Here is a 16,581-nt window from a genome sequence, read left to right on the forward strand (position 1 = left end):
CACCAGGGAGACCAGTTAAATACTTTTTTATTGATGAAAATTCAAGACCCCTTGAGCGAGAGAGTGTATGTGTTCCCTGGATCTGCGTGCATACAAAGTGATTCGCTGTAATTTCCCCTTTATTATAGGAACATAGGACTTGCCATACTGAATCAGACCATTGGTCCACCAGTTCCTGTAACCTGCGTCCTGACTCCAATCCCTGATGCTTCAGAGGAAGGCGAAAAACTAAAACTAAAAAACAAACCCCCCCCCCCAATTCACCTAGTGACCTTTGGAAATGCTGTATATATGGGTTGAGGATACTTTCTTTTTCTTCAGTCTATTGCTCTGATTTTATTAGCTGTGGCCTCGTTAGTCCTCTTAAGTTTGCACTAGAGTTGGCATTTTTTTCCCTTCCCTCTGCTAGAGATGTAATGGACTTGAAAATGCCAGATGCTTCTGCTGGGGCAGTAATCGTCCAGCTCTGTGCTTTGTGATGTACTGTGCGTGGCCTTTTGGGCTGGGGTGGGGGGCAGTGACAGACTCCTTACTCTTCGTTGGTAGGCCAAATTGATGTGAACGATTTGGATATTTTCTTAAGATAGTTTTTTACATGTTGTGTGGGAAACTAGGGATCCCATATAGTTTTACTCTGAGAAATGTATATGCTTAATTTGATTTATCTTGAGTTTTACAAATTCGAGAATTCCTCAGTCTTTGTCAGTCCCTATTTCAGCATCATGGGCCCTAAGAAACAGACAGTGTTCGTAACATCACTTTCCACTTAAAGTTAGAAATCTTGCAAAGATAGTACCTTGCAACAAGATACCAAAGCCAGGTACCAAATATAAGAAATTAAAGCATTGACTTTCAGTTAACCTAAACCAATAGCAACAGTATTTACTGCTGGGCACAGTATCTGGGTGCATGGAAAATTTTCAGATCTTGTCTGGCTAGCAGTCGTCTTCTCTACCTTTAGGATATCTCCTGTGTAGACACCAGTGGAGGTGGTGGTATCTGTTCCGTGATCTGCTATGATTCAGATAGAACTTTGTATTGAAATTCCAGCTGACTACATTAAGAAGTGATTGATTTTATGTGGATAGGGTGAATTTTCATGTAGCATATTCCTCCTGTGGGACTCTAGACCCAAAAGGAGCTTTGAGGCTTTCTGACTCATTTCTATGGGAACCTAACCCAGGAGAGAAGCTTCCAAAAACTAGACCAAAAAAGGAAGAGATTTTAGAGTTGGAAGCATGTCAGATGTCATCAGCTACACTTTCCCACTTAACAGATAAAAGAACTAAGTCCCAAGATCCCATGACGATTTTTGTTTTATTTTGTTCTTGGCTCTTTCCTCTTTCTAAAAATAGCCATCTCTGAGGAATACTGGGATCACACAATAAGTGTTAGTGACATTCATCCTTTATTGACACCCATTTTTAAGTACCCACATTTTCAAGCAACTGGCTTCAGACAGTCTTAACAGAATCTTCCATTCTGGCAACCAGTGTGATTTAAAAATCAAAGAAGTTATTTTTGCAACAACCTTACAAATCGTGTACTCCAACCTACTAAACGTCTGTTCAGGGGAATTCTGGCCCGAAGAAGTTAAGTGACAGGTCTGAAGCCCCAGACTTCCGTGTTTCTGAACCAGAATTACGATGCATATTTTTCTGAGTCACGAGTCCCCCATTACTGGAACCTGATCGATCTCCTTAGCTCTTGGTGGGGTCAGCCAGAGTGGCAGCCAACGGCAAGAGTTCTCCAAGTGTCGTCCGTATCGGCTGACTTTCCACTACCATGGATTTGCAAGGAGTAATTTTGGATATTTATCAACAAGAAATCTGTAGCAAGGCTACATAGGATTTCTTCCTTTTAAAAGCCTTAAAAATATTTTACAAATGGCTGGACTGTCTTAACTGGTACTACTAATAACCACAGAGGTAATAGGTGTAGCTAATGTCACCAGCGTGTTCACTTCATAGGACACATCACAAGCTGACATTTGGGAGCATGGAACCTTAAATGTTTTCCAACTTTTTTATCTGAAGAATTTTTCCGTTTAATGCACAACTGAAATCTGTGGTCTCCATTTTTTAATGTAATCTTAGTAGTTTTTATATTGATACATTTTGGTGAGTTTAAAAAATAATTCTGTTCAGAATACTTTGATCTTGTTAGAAAGTCAACGTAGAAAAATGGAATATTAAGGTTGTTTTTATTGTGAGTCAGATCTCTGGCAAAAGGTTTCTCATTTCACGTAGTGTTGCCTTCTATGTAAATGTACCAATGAATAAATGTTTAGCAAACAGTCATTCTGCATCTCATTGTTTCACTCGGCTACAGTCTAAATCTTAGTTTGTTGGTTAACTAGTTGAGGAAAGGAGAGTTTATTCATCAAAAACCGGATCAAAGGTTTCTGAAGTCACCCTTCAAAGGGTTCACATTTAGGATATGCCAAGTACCTGCAAACATAATTGAGAGTTATTCTAAGGGGAGTTTGGTAGAATATGTAGTTTGATAGCTTAGTTCATTACCCCCAATATATTCTTGGAGCTGCATCCCAAAACACTGTTCGTCGCAAGTATGTTAAGAAGTGGAAAATTGATGGAAAACATATATTCTCAAGTCTTTTGAAATATTAGCCTCCAGAATCATAGGGGAAAGAAAAAAAGCTGAATCCTTGTCTTACGGTTAATAGGGACATTTCCCGCAGTTTCTTTAGGTATGAATTTTTAGATCACCTAAGGAACAATATTTCTACTCAAAACAACATAAAAAAGGACTGTCACATGAAGAACCATTCTGTGTTCCATACTGCTTGCTAGACCGTCTCTCAGAATATATTGCATGAACAGTTTTGGTTTTGTGTTTAGAAACGAATGTGCTATATTATACCAATATAGTTTCTTCCAATAAATTGTGCCTCTGTGAGGACATGACATTTAATGCTGTGACATGTGCCTTGTCAGTGGTGAGCTACCAGGGAGAACTTGGGTTTGTCATTCTGTACACTTTTTGGGGAAAAAAGTATGTTTTGGGAAGGAAATGTTTCTTTAGGTAATAGTACTGGAATGTCCGATCTTATTTATGAATGATATTTTATTGAACAGATTTCTGTCTTTCTGTACTAGTATCCTAAAACTCAAGTAGGCATTGATTTGAATTCAGGAAAAGGAAGCAATGAAATATTAAATTTGATTTACATTTTTATCATGAGCGTTTATAAACAGTTGCTAGTTTTCACAGTTTGTCAAAATGGATGCATTTCAAATCAAAATAGAGTATTTTTCATGATAATTTGCTGAGTAGAGGTTTCAGTGAACATATATTATTTCTGTAATAGGGTAGTTGATGCTAAGTAATGATTGCATTTGAAATTTCTAGCAAGTTTGCTTTTGTGGGTTGTCCTGAAAAGATCAACTTAGTGTTTGCTCCTTTGTTGAAATGTCTAGAATAATATATATTTTAAAAGATGCTTCAAGTCTATATATGCCATCTCCCAGTTTCCAAAATGGTGTTAAAACGAAAATTATCGTTTACACATTCTTGTGAATGTTTAAAAATTAGATCTTAAGACAGATGTGAAAATGTTCATGAACTGTCTTCACATTGCTATTGTGCTATTTTTAAAAGCAATTACTCGTAAAGGACAAGGGCACCCTGTTTGAAACGGTGGTAGGATTGGGAAAGTGCAACAATCCTTTTTATTTGCATAGGAACCAGGAGAGCTGACTTAACAGCTGTGGACATTGGACTTGAGATGACAGTGTTTCCATCCTCCTGTAAGGTGACAGGGAAACTGTCCGTTCTCCTTGCTGTGTTGGGAGAGACAGGCCAGTAGGGCGACACCACACCGTGATGCATGTTTCTCTGAGGACAGCCTTTCATAAGATATCCATGTGAACCGAAGCTTCGCCCATGAGTTCTTGCTCAGAGGAAATATGGCCCAAGGTTTGAGGAGGAAGCCAGAAGAACTATAGGTGTTTTGGGGAGGAAGATGGCAACATTTGGACCTCAGCTTTATCTTTAAGGATTCAGGCCCCTGAATTATAATTTTATCCCAGGAAAGATAAACGCCTATCATGCCGATCCCAGAACCTGAGCAGATTTTACTGAAAGAAACTGATCAATGTGGACAGTTCTGGGTCTTTTCTTACCGAGAACGCTGTATCCTAATTGAATAAATCAAAATTTACAAGCTCCCCTGTCTTGGCCTGAAAAACCTCTGGGCAGTGAGATCCTAATCTTTCCTCTTTAACATCACTCCTGCCATCTCTCCACAAGGCTCCGGTTCTGCATGCACTCATCTTTGAAGTGTCACCTGAGTGCACTGTGTACTTTCCTCCATCATGCATTTAATGATGTTGTTGCTGATGTCTAAAATCAATGTCATCATTTCTTACAGTAGAAGAGATCGTATTAATCATTCAAAACCCATCTCGGATGTTGACTTTTTTTTAAGACTCCCAGCATCCTCTTCCTTCAGCTACCCAGGCGATTGCCAGCACTAGTGAGTGCCAGGGCACTTCTGGTACATCACTCAGAGCACCAATCAATTACTACTTTATCTGTCTTCTTCTCTGAGGTGTGAGCCATTGAGAGGCAGAGATGGTGGTAGGTGCCCAGCTAGTGAATGAGTGAATGATTGATGTAAGTCTGCAGGGCTTCCCTCCAAATTTCCTGGTAAAAATTTTCAAAGGACTATAAACGACTTCAAGTCTACGTGGCATTTTCACATTAGAAATCATTCTGGAGATCATCTCTGGCCTTAGGAAACTTAATACCAGAGACACTGAATACCGCACCCAGAGCACCATAGCTGTCGTGTCAAGAGGAGGGAATAGACCGGAGGTCTCCCTTTGACATTCATTTATGAAAAATAAGTTTACTTAATTCTATTTTTCTACCAGGTTGAGCAGATTTTGGAAATTTAGACTTTTTCTAATGTAGCAAAGTGTTAACATTCATATACATAACCCTTAGATGGATGTCTAGAATTTCTCTTTGTTTTTTTCCACTGGACAGGTAAATACCAGCTGTCCCCCACGGTGAATATGCCCCAAGATGACACTGTCATTATCGAGGATGACAGGCTGCCAGTACTCCCCCCACATCTCTCTGACCAGTCATCTTCCAGCTCCCACGATGATGTAGGATTTGTGACAACGGACACTGGCGCGTGGGCCAAGGCCGGCATCAGTGAGTCAGCAGAGTGGTAAGAGCACTGTTGGGAAACATCGGTTAATTGCAGTCACACTTGATTTTAGGGTTAAACGGTCTGTCACCGAGCACAGTGAATCAGTGTCTTTTATAGCGGTATTCTGATTTAATAATAATGATTTAATACTCGTAGTTGTCACTCCTCAAACAAAAGATTCCCCCCAGCCTCATAAACCTGCCCAACTGTGTTAGCCTTTCCAGGGCTATTGTTAAGAGTTCAGCCAAACCAACGAGAAAACTACCACTCACCCCCAAACCCTACTCATTGAAGTTAAGTTTCACAAGTGAAACTTTTATTTTAGATCTGTGTTAATTTAACGAATTGTTTTCCTATTCCATAAATAAATTCTAAGCAAATCCCTCCGGTGACTGAGAGTTTGTAACAATTTGACGACTTTGGCCAAATTAGTAGTTGTTACGTTCTGGGAGTGGGAAGAAGCTTTTTCAGATTTTCTTTTTAGAGCGCTATAACTCTACTAGTCTTTGTACTTACTTCTAACATTATGACTTCAGGGGCAGTCTAATGCTATTTTTTCTCCTGTATCTCTAAAAATATAAGAAAGCATTTGATATTATTGAACCAGCATGTGGCAGATAAATGTGGATGAGTGTCCTCATTTGCCTAGTAATTATATACATCAATAAGCGAAAGGAAGGTCCCTCCTAGGGATGACCTTGGAAGGCTGTAGTGATAATGAACACAACCATGTGAAGCATTATACCAGAATCTTCTTCTTGCCCTTTCTCTGGGGTCTTTTAAGAATCCATCAGCAAAATGATATTTCAGTGTTGTGGCATTGAGCTACACTCAAGCCCGCGTGATAACAGCTTACCTTTGAACGAGTTTTTTGGTTCAACGTAGAGGGGGAACTACCATACAAAGTAAAAACCCACCTGAATCAGACGCTGTAGCATTTACCGCTGCAGTTTATATCTCTTTCTGAAAGTGAAAGCAATGACAGAGAAAGTAAGGATTAGATATTTGCAGTATTCATCGAAGGGACAAAAACCTTTTGAGTCTCCACCGTGATGAGGAATTTTGAAGGCAGCCATAGGAATAGATGTTTGAGGCCTTAAGAAATGCTGTATTGGTGAAAGTCAATAAACAACGAGCAGGGCTGGAGTGTGGCATTAATTTCCCTAAGGGGATTCATAAAACAGTGAGGACTTGTATGATTTTGCTGTGGGGAATGTGCAGGGGCTGGAAAAGAATATGAATGAAGGGTTATCCAAACAAGAATGGCAGCTGTTCTGAATCACAGCAGAAAATGTAAGCTTTTCCAGCCTGACAATATCTCCCTAATCCTTGATGAAAATGTTATGAAAACAAAAGGGCAATAAGGCAGGATTAATAACTGGAATTTTAATAACTTTTGGGGGGGGTCAGGGTATGGTTACATTCTTTAAAGAATCAGCTGTCAGTCCTGCAGACTAACTTGCTAAGTATGCTAGCGTATTGTTTCTTGTGTCTGAAATTAGTTTAATGGGAAGAATTAATTATGTTATGGTTTAAGAATAGTTATTTTAAGATGCTTATTCACTCAAAAACTCATTTGCCGTTTTCAGTTGTGTATGTGTACAGTTCGCTGCACGATTGTGGAAGGCTGAATATGTCAAATGGCTAAAGTTTGCATTTCTTAACTGATAGAATATACTTGTTTTCAATCCATGAACTGATTTAGGGAACATAACAACGTTTTTAAGGTGAAGAAGGTAAAACAGCAAATTCTCATCTTAGTGACAACATAATTTCGGAGGATATAAAATTAGTTTAAAAAATACGCCAATATGTGGCTTTCAGGAACAAAAATTTGTACTTCTTTGAAAAACCTTTACCCAATAATTTTTATTAAAAATGTATTGCAGATTCACTCTGTTCACACATTTGACACCTAGTTTGGAATTCAGGTTTTCGTGTAATTCACACGATACAGAAGAGGGTTGACGACCATGTGCAGGATAGTCGGAGAGATCAACTTTCAGTATCTAAAAGAATTACTCTTGGACTTCCCCGGCGGTCCCGTGGTTCAGACTCCGAGCTTCCACTGCAGGGGACGCGGGTGCGATCCCTGGTCGGGGAACTAAGATCCCGTATGCCGCGTGGCGCGGCCATAATGAACACACAAACAGAAAGAATTACTCTTAGTTCAAATATCATATTTAGTGTTTATTGTTGCAAGATTGTTCTCACCATATAGGTTTTAATTTTTCACTTCTAGGACTGTGTTTTCGAATTGGGGTGTATGTGTCCTGGAAATTATAAGCATAGTAGTACGTGGACACTACTATATAAGCATAATGTACACACACATATATATTTAAGAAATATGTAAAAGCAGTCTACACTTATATGCATCATATATGCTGGAGCTCTGCACACACATGTACATACATACATACATACATAGGGTCTAAGCAGAGTAGTACGAGAAGGGACACCTAAGCCTTCAAGGTGCACATGACCCTGCTGCTTCCTGGAACGTCAGATTTATTCTGGGCTTTACAGATGAGATATGATATGTTAAAAATGAAAAGATTTAGTGTAGGATGCAAACAAAATAACATTGATTAGGATATAACATAGTGTTTTACATAAAAAAATCGTTTTTGCTTTGGGCTGAGCTCCCAGTCCCTGGGCCAGAACAAGGGTTAAGCAAGCTAGGTGCCCAGGGGAGCAAACGTAAGGAGCTTCTCACTCTCAGGTGTGGCCCCTGAACTCACAGGACCCTGAGATCAGAGCTCCCTTGAATTCTGAGTCCCAGGCACCTACGTTGCCTCCTCCCCGGGCCCTGCTCTGTACTTGGTGGAAAAGATGGAGAAGGATCGTTCATTTCCTTTTTGAGGTTTCGGTTGGCGCTTGGTTTTTAAATACCCTGTTTCCGTTATAATTTTCATAACTTTGAAAATTTGAGATAGCAAGTCTTTGTTGGCTAATAATAATTTATTTTGCATGGTGGTCTGCAGTTTACTGAGGGCTTTCCCCTTGTGTCCTTGAATTCTCTCAGTGGCCCGGCCAGGGGTTGGGGCCACTCTTTTCTTCATGGAGCCAATGAAGACACAGGGACTCAAAGCGTTCAGGCCACATCACCTGATGGCGAAGCACTGCCTTCATGTCTTCCTTGTCGCAGTTTTTGGTTTAGCCTTTCCCTAATGCCATCTGTCATTTCATGCACAGTGAATTGCAGCTAAATTTCTGATATGTATCCAAACCAGATCACTACCCTTTTATCAATATGCATGGTCATTCCCATAGGACCAATACAGGGTTAGAGAAGCTGGTTTCCAGCAGAAGCCTAAGGAGGGCGTGTATAGTGGAAGCGGACGTAGTGGAGAGACCACCACATTCTAGCATGTCCAGTGAGCTGCGGAGGGATGTTCTCCTACCTGTGGCCACATAGGCAAGGTGGCTCCACACTGATATAGGAGAGCTCTCTGTTTACTCACCGTGCTCAGCACAGAGAAGAACCACGTCATTGTGGGGCTGGGCTCACAACACCTGGTGGTGCTTCTGAAAGTGTTAGTGGGATTTTACAAATAGGACCGATTCCCCTGCCACTTCCATTGTGAAGACACTTGATACTGTATCCTGTTACCACTGATCTGCCCTGTGTTTCATCGTCTCTGCGGGAGCCACTGTGTTGGTGTCACACAAACCAAATGCCATCCAGACTTAGTCATGCTTTTCCTGACTCCCTGGAATACCAGTCAGTCTCCCATCCGAGCATCCACAGAGTCTTCTGTGTGCTCCTGGTTTGGTATTCTTCTTAGGGAATAGAGATCTTTTCTTATTTATTACTTTGACTTTGGTACCCGGCACCACACTTTCATCAGAGTAGGTTCTAATCGTGATTTGTTGAGTTGATTTCTTCTCAGTTGATTTAAGTATTGCAGAGAAGCTACATCCTCATAAAACTACATGCCATAAAGGTGTTTTGGTTTTTTTTCTGAAACACAAGATAAAGGATATATAAGATGACCAGAACATATCCTTTTTTTAACAAAATTCATTTTACTGAAGTATAGTTGATTTACAATGTTGTGTTAATTTCTGCTGTACAGCAAAGTGATTCAGTTATGCCTATATACATTCTTTTTCATATTCGTTTCCATTATGGTTTATCACAGGGTATTGAATAGAGTTCCCTGTGCGATACAGTAGGACCTTGTTGTTTATCCATTTTGTATATAATAGTTTGCATCTGCTAATCCCAAACTCCCAATCCATCCCTCCCCCATTCCCCTCCCCCTTATCAACCACAAGTCTGCAGAACATACCCTTCTCAAAACTTCTATTCAGTTGCAATTCATATAGTCACTAATTTGCTGCCAGTATTTGTATTAATATATGAAAGTTTTTCTCAAAGATTCAGTCTTCCTCACATGGAGAAGGAATTGCTCTAAATGTAAATTAATGTCGTATTTTCCTGTCACCTCCTACACAACCACAGTTCTTTTGATGGACTATATTTGTGCTATTTAGTTTAAATATTTCTGAGGAATATCCATATACACACATTCATACACACAGGTGTAGATGAACTTTCCTGAGCGTCACGTCTCTTATTTTCAGTAAATGTTTTTATGTTTCTCTTTCTCTTCACACCAGCTCTTTGAGTCCAGACGTCGATCCAGTTCTTGCTTTTCAACGAGAGGGATTTGGACGTCAGAGTATGTCAGAAAAACGCACAAAGCAATTTTCAGATGCCAGTCAATTGGATTTCGTTAAAACGCGAAAATCGAAAAGCATGGATTTAGGTAGTGAGTACGATCTCCATGAACCTCTATCTAAATTCGCTTTAGATGCTTTCAGATGAAAATCAATGGTCCCAAACACATGTCTGTTTACTGTGAGCCATAGAGAAAATAAATGCGAAATGAGGCAATTTGGCAAAAATTAGTTTTTCTCCAAGTTTGAGATAACCGTACTTCTAAGTGGCATGTTTACATCATGTGCAATATGTTAATATATATGTTTTCTGATGAGAAAAGAAACAAACACATGTGCCTATCATGCTCTATTCATGTATCTTTACTTGAAAAAAATGAAATGTTTTAACACTTTGGCTGCTGAAAACCAATTTCATTGGAATATGACTTGGTTGGTTGTGGGGACGCTCGAACCAGAAGAAGCAGTTTTGGAGAGAAACCATTATCTCAATCCATGTCTAGAGTTTGGTTACTTCCTCATATTTTCCTTCCATTGCTGTCCTTTAAGGTTTATTTGATAGAAACTCTTATGTGTTGGTAATTAAGGCCTTTAAGTGGAGTCATAATTTGAGAGCATATTTATTGTAGAAAGTATTTGGAAGCAAATGAGAGGAGGAAAATAATCCTAGTTGTTCAATCAAGCACCAATCAGGTAGTGTCTCTTTTTAAATCCAAATCCACCAAAAACCAAAACAAACAAACAACAAATTAATTAATTATATCCATACACCAATTGAATGATTAGAAAAACCTTCGTTAATCAACTAGAACGTATTTATGCTGTTCTCTGGTGGCTGTTTGTACTTCGAGACTAAAAACATTCATTTATCCCATGCAGAAAAGAACAATCGGGCGATTCCTTGCCTCGCTAATTGTGATATGCTAACATATCAATAACACACGTGTCTGTGAAATGAGATGACTGGCATTGCATGGAGACACTGCTTTTTTCCCCTTTTTTTTTGATTATGAATGTTTGCTTGATATTTCATATATTTTGCATGAAATATTACCTAAGAATTATCACCTAACTGAAAAGATCTGGGAATGGTTGAAGCATGTTGGGCTGTGGGACTAACTGGGCTAACCATTATACATTTACCTTTTAACAGTAGCTGACGAGACTAAACTCAATACAGTGGATGACCAGAAAGCAGGTAAGAATGGACACTTAGACTGTTGCCATAGAAACTGTGGTCCAAGGAGCTTATCATAATTGTAGAGCTGCCAATCACATAGCACGTAAACATAAATATTCCAGGCTGGCACGGATGTTTTCATAGTAGGAAATCAAACGGTACAAGAAAAGGAAAATTTTCTGTGAGAAGAAATTTATCACTGTAGTACATACTAAATGGAAATATAATTTAGTGCTTCAGAGACACTAAAACAACCTAGATCTTCTTAATTATATTTGTGTAGGAATGTTTTGTCACAATTTATAAAAAAAGTCAAAATCCTGAAAACGTGATCTCTTAGGGTGGATTCTTTGTTTCAGAGTCATCTATCTGATGCTTAGGTTAACATCCAAAACATGATTCTCAAAGTGGTGATTTTCGTTTGACGGATAATGGCACAAATATAAATATTTTCACTGAAGGACAGTGTCTAGTATTGCTCTCATTAGTCACTCAGAAAAGCTTAGATCTTTTTCTGATGCAAGCATTAGTTTGTAGTTACCTAACATTGAATTAGACTATATATTGCATCCTTATCTTTGTGAACCTGCTTGAAGGTTTGTTTTTGTTTTTGTTTTTTGTTTTAATTTATTTATTTTTTGGCTGTGTTGGGTTTTCATTGCTGCGTGCGGGCTTTCTCTAGTTGCAGCGAGTGGGGGATACTCTTGGTTGCGGTGCGCGGGCTTCTCATTGTGGTGGCTTCTCTTGTTGAGGAGCACAGGCTCTAGGCGCGTGGGCTTCAGAAGTTGTGGCTCGCGGGCTCTAGAGCGCAGGCTCAGTAGTTGTGGCACGTGAGCTTCAGTAGTTGTGGCTCACGGGCTCAGTAGTTGTGGCTTGTGGGCTCTAGAGCGCAGGCTCAGTAGTTGTGGCACATGGGCTTAGTTGCTCCACGGCATGTGGGATCTTCCCGGACCAGGGCTTGAACCCGTGTCCCCTGCATTGGCAGGCGGATTCTTAACCACTGCGCCATGAGGGAAGCCCTTGTTTTTGTTTTTCTTTTTCTTCTTAACTATTTAGGGCTTGCTTCTAAGATGCTGCCTAAATCATTCCGTAGAAACAATGGATTATTTTGAACTGGGTTTTACATGATAGTAGATTTTACATGTTATTTTATGACAATGATCAGAGGAAAGTCTTTATGTGTAATTAAAGTCATGTGCTTTGTACAATTGAGCGTTTTGATTTATTATTATAAGTTTGGAATAGAGTTTTAATTATTCGAGCTCCAGTATGATTTAGTTACACCACTTAGCACTAATTGGCTTCAATTCACCTTTTTAACCTGCAGTAGTAATTAGTTTTAGGCTTCTTGAAAAATGTGTATCCCACGTACATATGTAAAGATAATTGTGGACGTGGTTGGAGTTTTCACATTCTGTAAAGATAGATTGTAAAAACTACATCCAATAAATCATTGGATTAACTGTAGTGCAGGGCAATTAACAATAGCCTCAGCCCTTATTAAGTAGTTATTTCTTTTATCAAAACAAAGCATTTCATTGGAATTCTGAAGCAGGGCTAAAGAAAAGCATTATTTGATAGTTTACATATGTAAATTAGTAATTCGTTTTTGGAGTTAATGGTATTCAGTACTTTTCAAGAAGTAACCCCTGTTCAAGTTAATGTTTATAAAAAACAAATTGAGCTGCTCAGATTAAAGAACATGACTTTATATAATATGCCAATTAGGTAAAGTAAGGAAAATAGTTAATTTAACCAACTCACTAACAGGAAAAGAACAATTTATTATGATTAAAAAATAATATCCAGATTTCAGCTGAAAACATTAAATAACTTTCATGGTGAGAAGACAGATTTTTATCATCTAATTGAATCATCTGCTTTCATAGTGCCTTAGAATGTTAGTTAGATCCTAGATAAAAAGCATTTATAAAATACTATATGTGATCTATCTTACTGAATTAAATTGGAAAAACTTGGGACAAAAAATTATTACATAGACATCAAAGTACTTTCTGGTCTATTGCTTTTAAATCTACAATGAATAAAATATCTACACTGAATCCTTCCCATCCTCCAGTATTAGACAGTGAAGAGATTTTCAGTTATTTTTCTTTCTTCACTTCACTTGAATTGCTAAGATTATCATGATTTTACAGTTTAGTCCAAAGGTTTTTGGTAGAGTCACCGTGGCATTTTAGTGTAGATCATCTGTCTAGCTGTAAGCCTTTCATAATGAAAATTGAATTCCATTTCCCTTTGCCCTTGCAAAAGACATCCTCTCCTTTTTTTTGGTGAGAGAGGTATTAGTAGGTAAGAGTAGAAAAATAGACCTTAGGAAAATAGTATGATCATGATTTCCCCCTTTATTCCTGGATTTAGGAATCTTCTATGATATTTGGGGGGTAAATTTACTTTCTGCAAGAAAAGGAGGAACAGGAATAAGAGAATTGTGTTTCTAATAGTTTAATCCTTGAGTATAAAAAATAAGCAAAGTGTCCTAATGACCTGAAAGATTTATATAAGGAGCTTCAAAATACTATTTTTAAATTATTATTTTACATTTAAAGTAATTTAAAAATTATTTTAAATTATTTAAAAATTATTTAAAATAATTTAAAATTTAGAGACATTGATTTTTTTGTGTGTAAATAAAACTACTCTCTTGCCCCTACTTTATATAGTGAGAGATATTTTCAGTTTTTATTGCTGCTAAATGATAAGTTTATGATGTTAGGAATCTCAGTGGTCCTCATTTAGGAATCTTATTAATTTATTACTTAACAAAATCTCTGTTAAAGTTTCTTTGACAAACATACCACTTGCATGAATGAAATCCATGTTATAGATCAAGAGTCAGCAAGCTCTTTCTGTAAAGAGCCAGGGAGTAAATATGGTAGATCTTGTAGACCAAACAGTCTCTGGAGCAATTACTTAATTCTGATGTAGTGTGAAGGCAAGCCATGGAGGATATGCAAATGAATGGACATGGCTGTGTTCCAGTCAGATTTTCCAGATTTGGCCCACAGTTTGCTGATTGCTGTTATAGATGCACAAATTATAGATGTTATGAAAATTTTCAACCATATGTAAAGACTGTAGTTTATTAACCTACCATATACCCAATACCCACCATATATAATTATCAACATTTTGCCAGAATGTTATACTACAGTGTTAAGAATTTAGAGAAAAGAGTAGATAGGTAAGCTCCCAATTATGCTTACAAAATATCTATTGCTTATTTAGTTACAATTCCATCATTTTTTTTATCCCTGATTTGCTTGTGTTTTGTTTCTTAATAAATACATATATACATTTATCTATACATGTATCAATATTTATATACATGTAATATATACATTTATTTGAATAAATACTCATGCCATATCTGAAATTATTAAAGCGTTTAGTGCTCTGAGTATCTTAAGTCAAATCTCAGCTAACTTTTCATACATAAATTATGTTTTGTTTTGTTTTGTTTTGTTTTGGCTGCGTTGGGCCTTCATTGCTGCATGTGGGCTTTCTCTAGTTGTGGCGAGCGGGGGCTGCTCTTTGTTGTGGTGTGCAGTCTTCTCATTGCAGTGGCTTCTCTTGTTGTGAAGCACAGGCTCTAGGCACTCGGGCTTCAGTAATTGTGGCACGCAGGCTCAGTAGCTGTGGCTCACGGGCTCTAAAGCACAGGCTCAAGAGCTGTGGCACATGGGCTTAGTTACTCTGCGGCATGTGGGATCTACCCAGACCAGGGATCGAACCCGTGTCCTCTGCATTGGCAGGCGGATTCTTAACCACTGAGCCACCAGGGAAGCCCATAAATTATGTTTTTATGATAATCTTTACTGGAAGTATCAAATCTTCATTGGAGATATATGCATAGATACATATAGATACATACATGCATCCGTACATAAACATGTCCTTTATGAAGCCAAGAAGGTACTGAATATTTGCCTTATAAAAGTTTATAGGACCTGAATGAAACTAGTAAGTTATGAAAATTGATAGGCATGATTTATTCAGAAAAAGATCTTCCTAGTGCTAATTCTAGAAAATGTGAACGTAAATGTCCCTACCCAGGAATCATCTTTTCCCATTCTCTTTGATTTCTTACTTTTTCTTTCATTCTTCGGAACAAAATTCATTTTCCTTCCTGTGACATGACTTTTATGGGTATTTAAAACATGAACTTGTCAAAAGTTATGGGGCTATCAAGAGAAAAAGTAAGATTGATCATCCTAGAAAGAAATATTTCTTGTGAATTTTTGTCATAAAATAAATAATCAAATATATACAAACCTGCATGGAAAAAGTTAAATAAATCATATTTTTCTCCCAAGCACAATGATTTATAGAATATTTTTTCTTTTTTAGAGTCATCTGTCTGCCTTTCTGTCTACGTTACATTTTAACATACTTATTCTAACTTAAAACTACCCTATTGTGAAAATCATGTGAAAGGTGTCATGTAAATGAATCTTAAAAAGATAATTCTTGTTTTGACTCTCCCAATTTAATTTTTATTCTGTTTTATACTCTGAGCAATGGAAAGCCCATGTCAGAACTACTTGTCTTCTAAGTGATAACATATCAAGGCTACTCCTTAATTATTGATCCACATATGGGCTGATGGCCCCACATGGAGAGAAACTATCCAGCCTCTCCTTCCCTCCCCTTTTTTTTTTTTTTTTTGCACCTGTCTTTTTAGCAGTATAAGTGAAGAACTAGTTCTGTAACCTGGATTGCCCAGCTGGGGGTGGCTGGCATTCAGCCATCTAGATGCTAAATTCATCTACCTCTGAGTGCCAGGTCAGGCAGTGATGGATGAGGTTGTCATACCTGGTTAAAGAAATCCATTTTGATTGCATTCTAAAGCTTGGTTACCATCTTGGGACTTCCTGCCCTAGATCCTCAAGTCACAGAGCCATATTTATTTATTTATTTGGCTGCACTGGGTCTTAGTTGCAGCACAGGGATCTTCGTTGTGGCATGCAGGATCTTTTTTTAGTTGCGGCATGTGGGATCTTAGTTCCCTGACCAGGGATTGAACCCAGGCCCCCCGCATTGGGAGCGCAGAGTCTTAACAACCAGACGACTAGGGAAGTCCCCAGAGTCGCATTTTTAATCCTCTGAATTCTCCCCTGCCATCCTATGAAATTTTCTTGGTAATTGTGATGTCTTGTTCCTTCTGTTCATCACCTGTTTCTCTTTGCAGGCCTGGAGATCTAAGTACTCACATCCAGCTCTTGAGTCCTCTCTCCCTTACTTCTCTCTCTCTCTCTCTCTCTCTCTCTCTCTCTCTCTCCCTTATATAGTTTGTTTCTATTCAGATTTTGTGTTGCTTTTCCAAGAGAACTACCATTTTCCAGAATTAGGTTTCTACCTGGTGCCAGGGTGCCCTGTTTCTATGGGTGACACGTGGTCTCCTGTGCTTTTCTTACTCGCTGAGTTGTCCGAACTTGCACCATGATGAGGAAAAGGCTTGATGAAACTCATTGAGGTGAAAGTTTCACTTCTATCTTGTAAATAA

At 38.3% G+C, this 16,581-nt stretch overlaps 1 protein-coding gene across 20 annotated transcripts in view; it reads left to right on the forward strand.

Moving 5' to 3' along the window:
- The window catches only part of PARD3 (par-3 family cell polarity regulator), a 642,797-nt gene that overhangs the window by 397,451 nt on the left and 228,765 nt on the right, over nt 1–16,581 (forward strand). For 9 of the 20 annotated variants that reach the window (XM_060006131.1, XM_060006135.1, XM_060006138.1 and 6 more), the window contains 3 exons: nt 5,014–5,203; nt 9,815–9,966; nt 11,028–11,072. In XM_060006131.1, the coding sequence (XP_059862114.1) occupies nt 5,014–5,203; nt 9,815–9,966; nt 11,028–11,072 (387 nt within the window). The remainder of the gene's footprint in view (nt 1–5,013; nt 5,204–9,814; nt 9,967–11,027; nt 11,073–16,581) is intronic. The other 11 variants (XM_060006132.1, XM_060006134.1, XM_069540486.1 and 8 more) reach the window with 3 other exon arrangements.

Source organism: Delphinus delphis, chromosome 2, assembly GCF_949987515.2.
Source record: "Delphinus delphis chromosome 2, mDelDel1.2, whole genome shotgun sequence".
NCBI classification, from domain to species: Eukaryota; Metazoa; Chordata; class Mammalia; order Artiodactyla; family Delphinidae; genus Delphinus; species Delphinus delphis.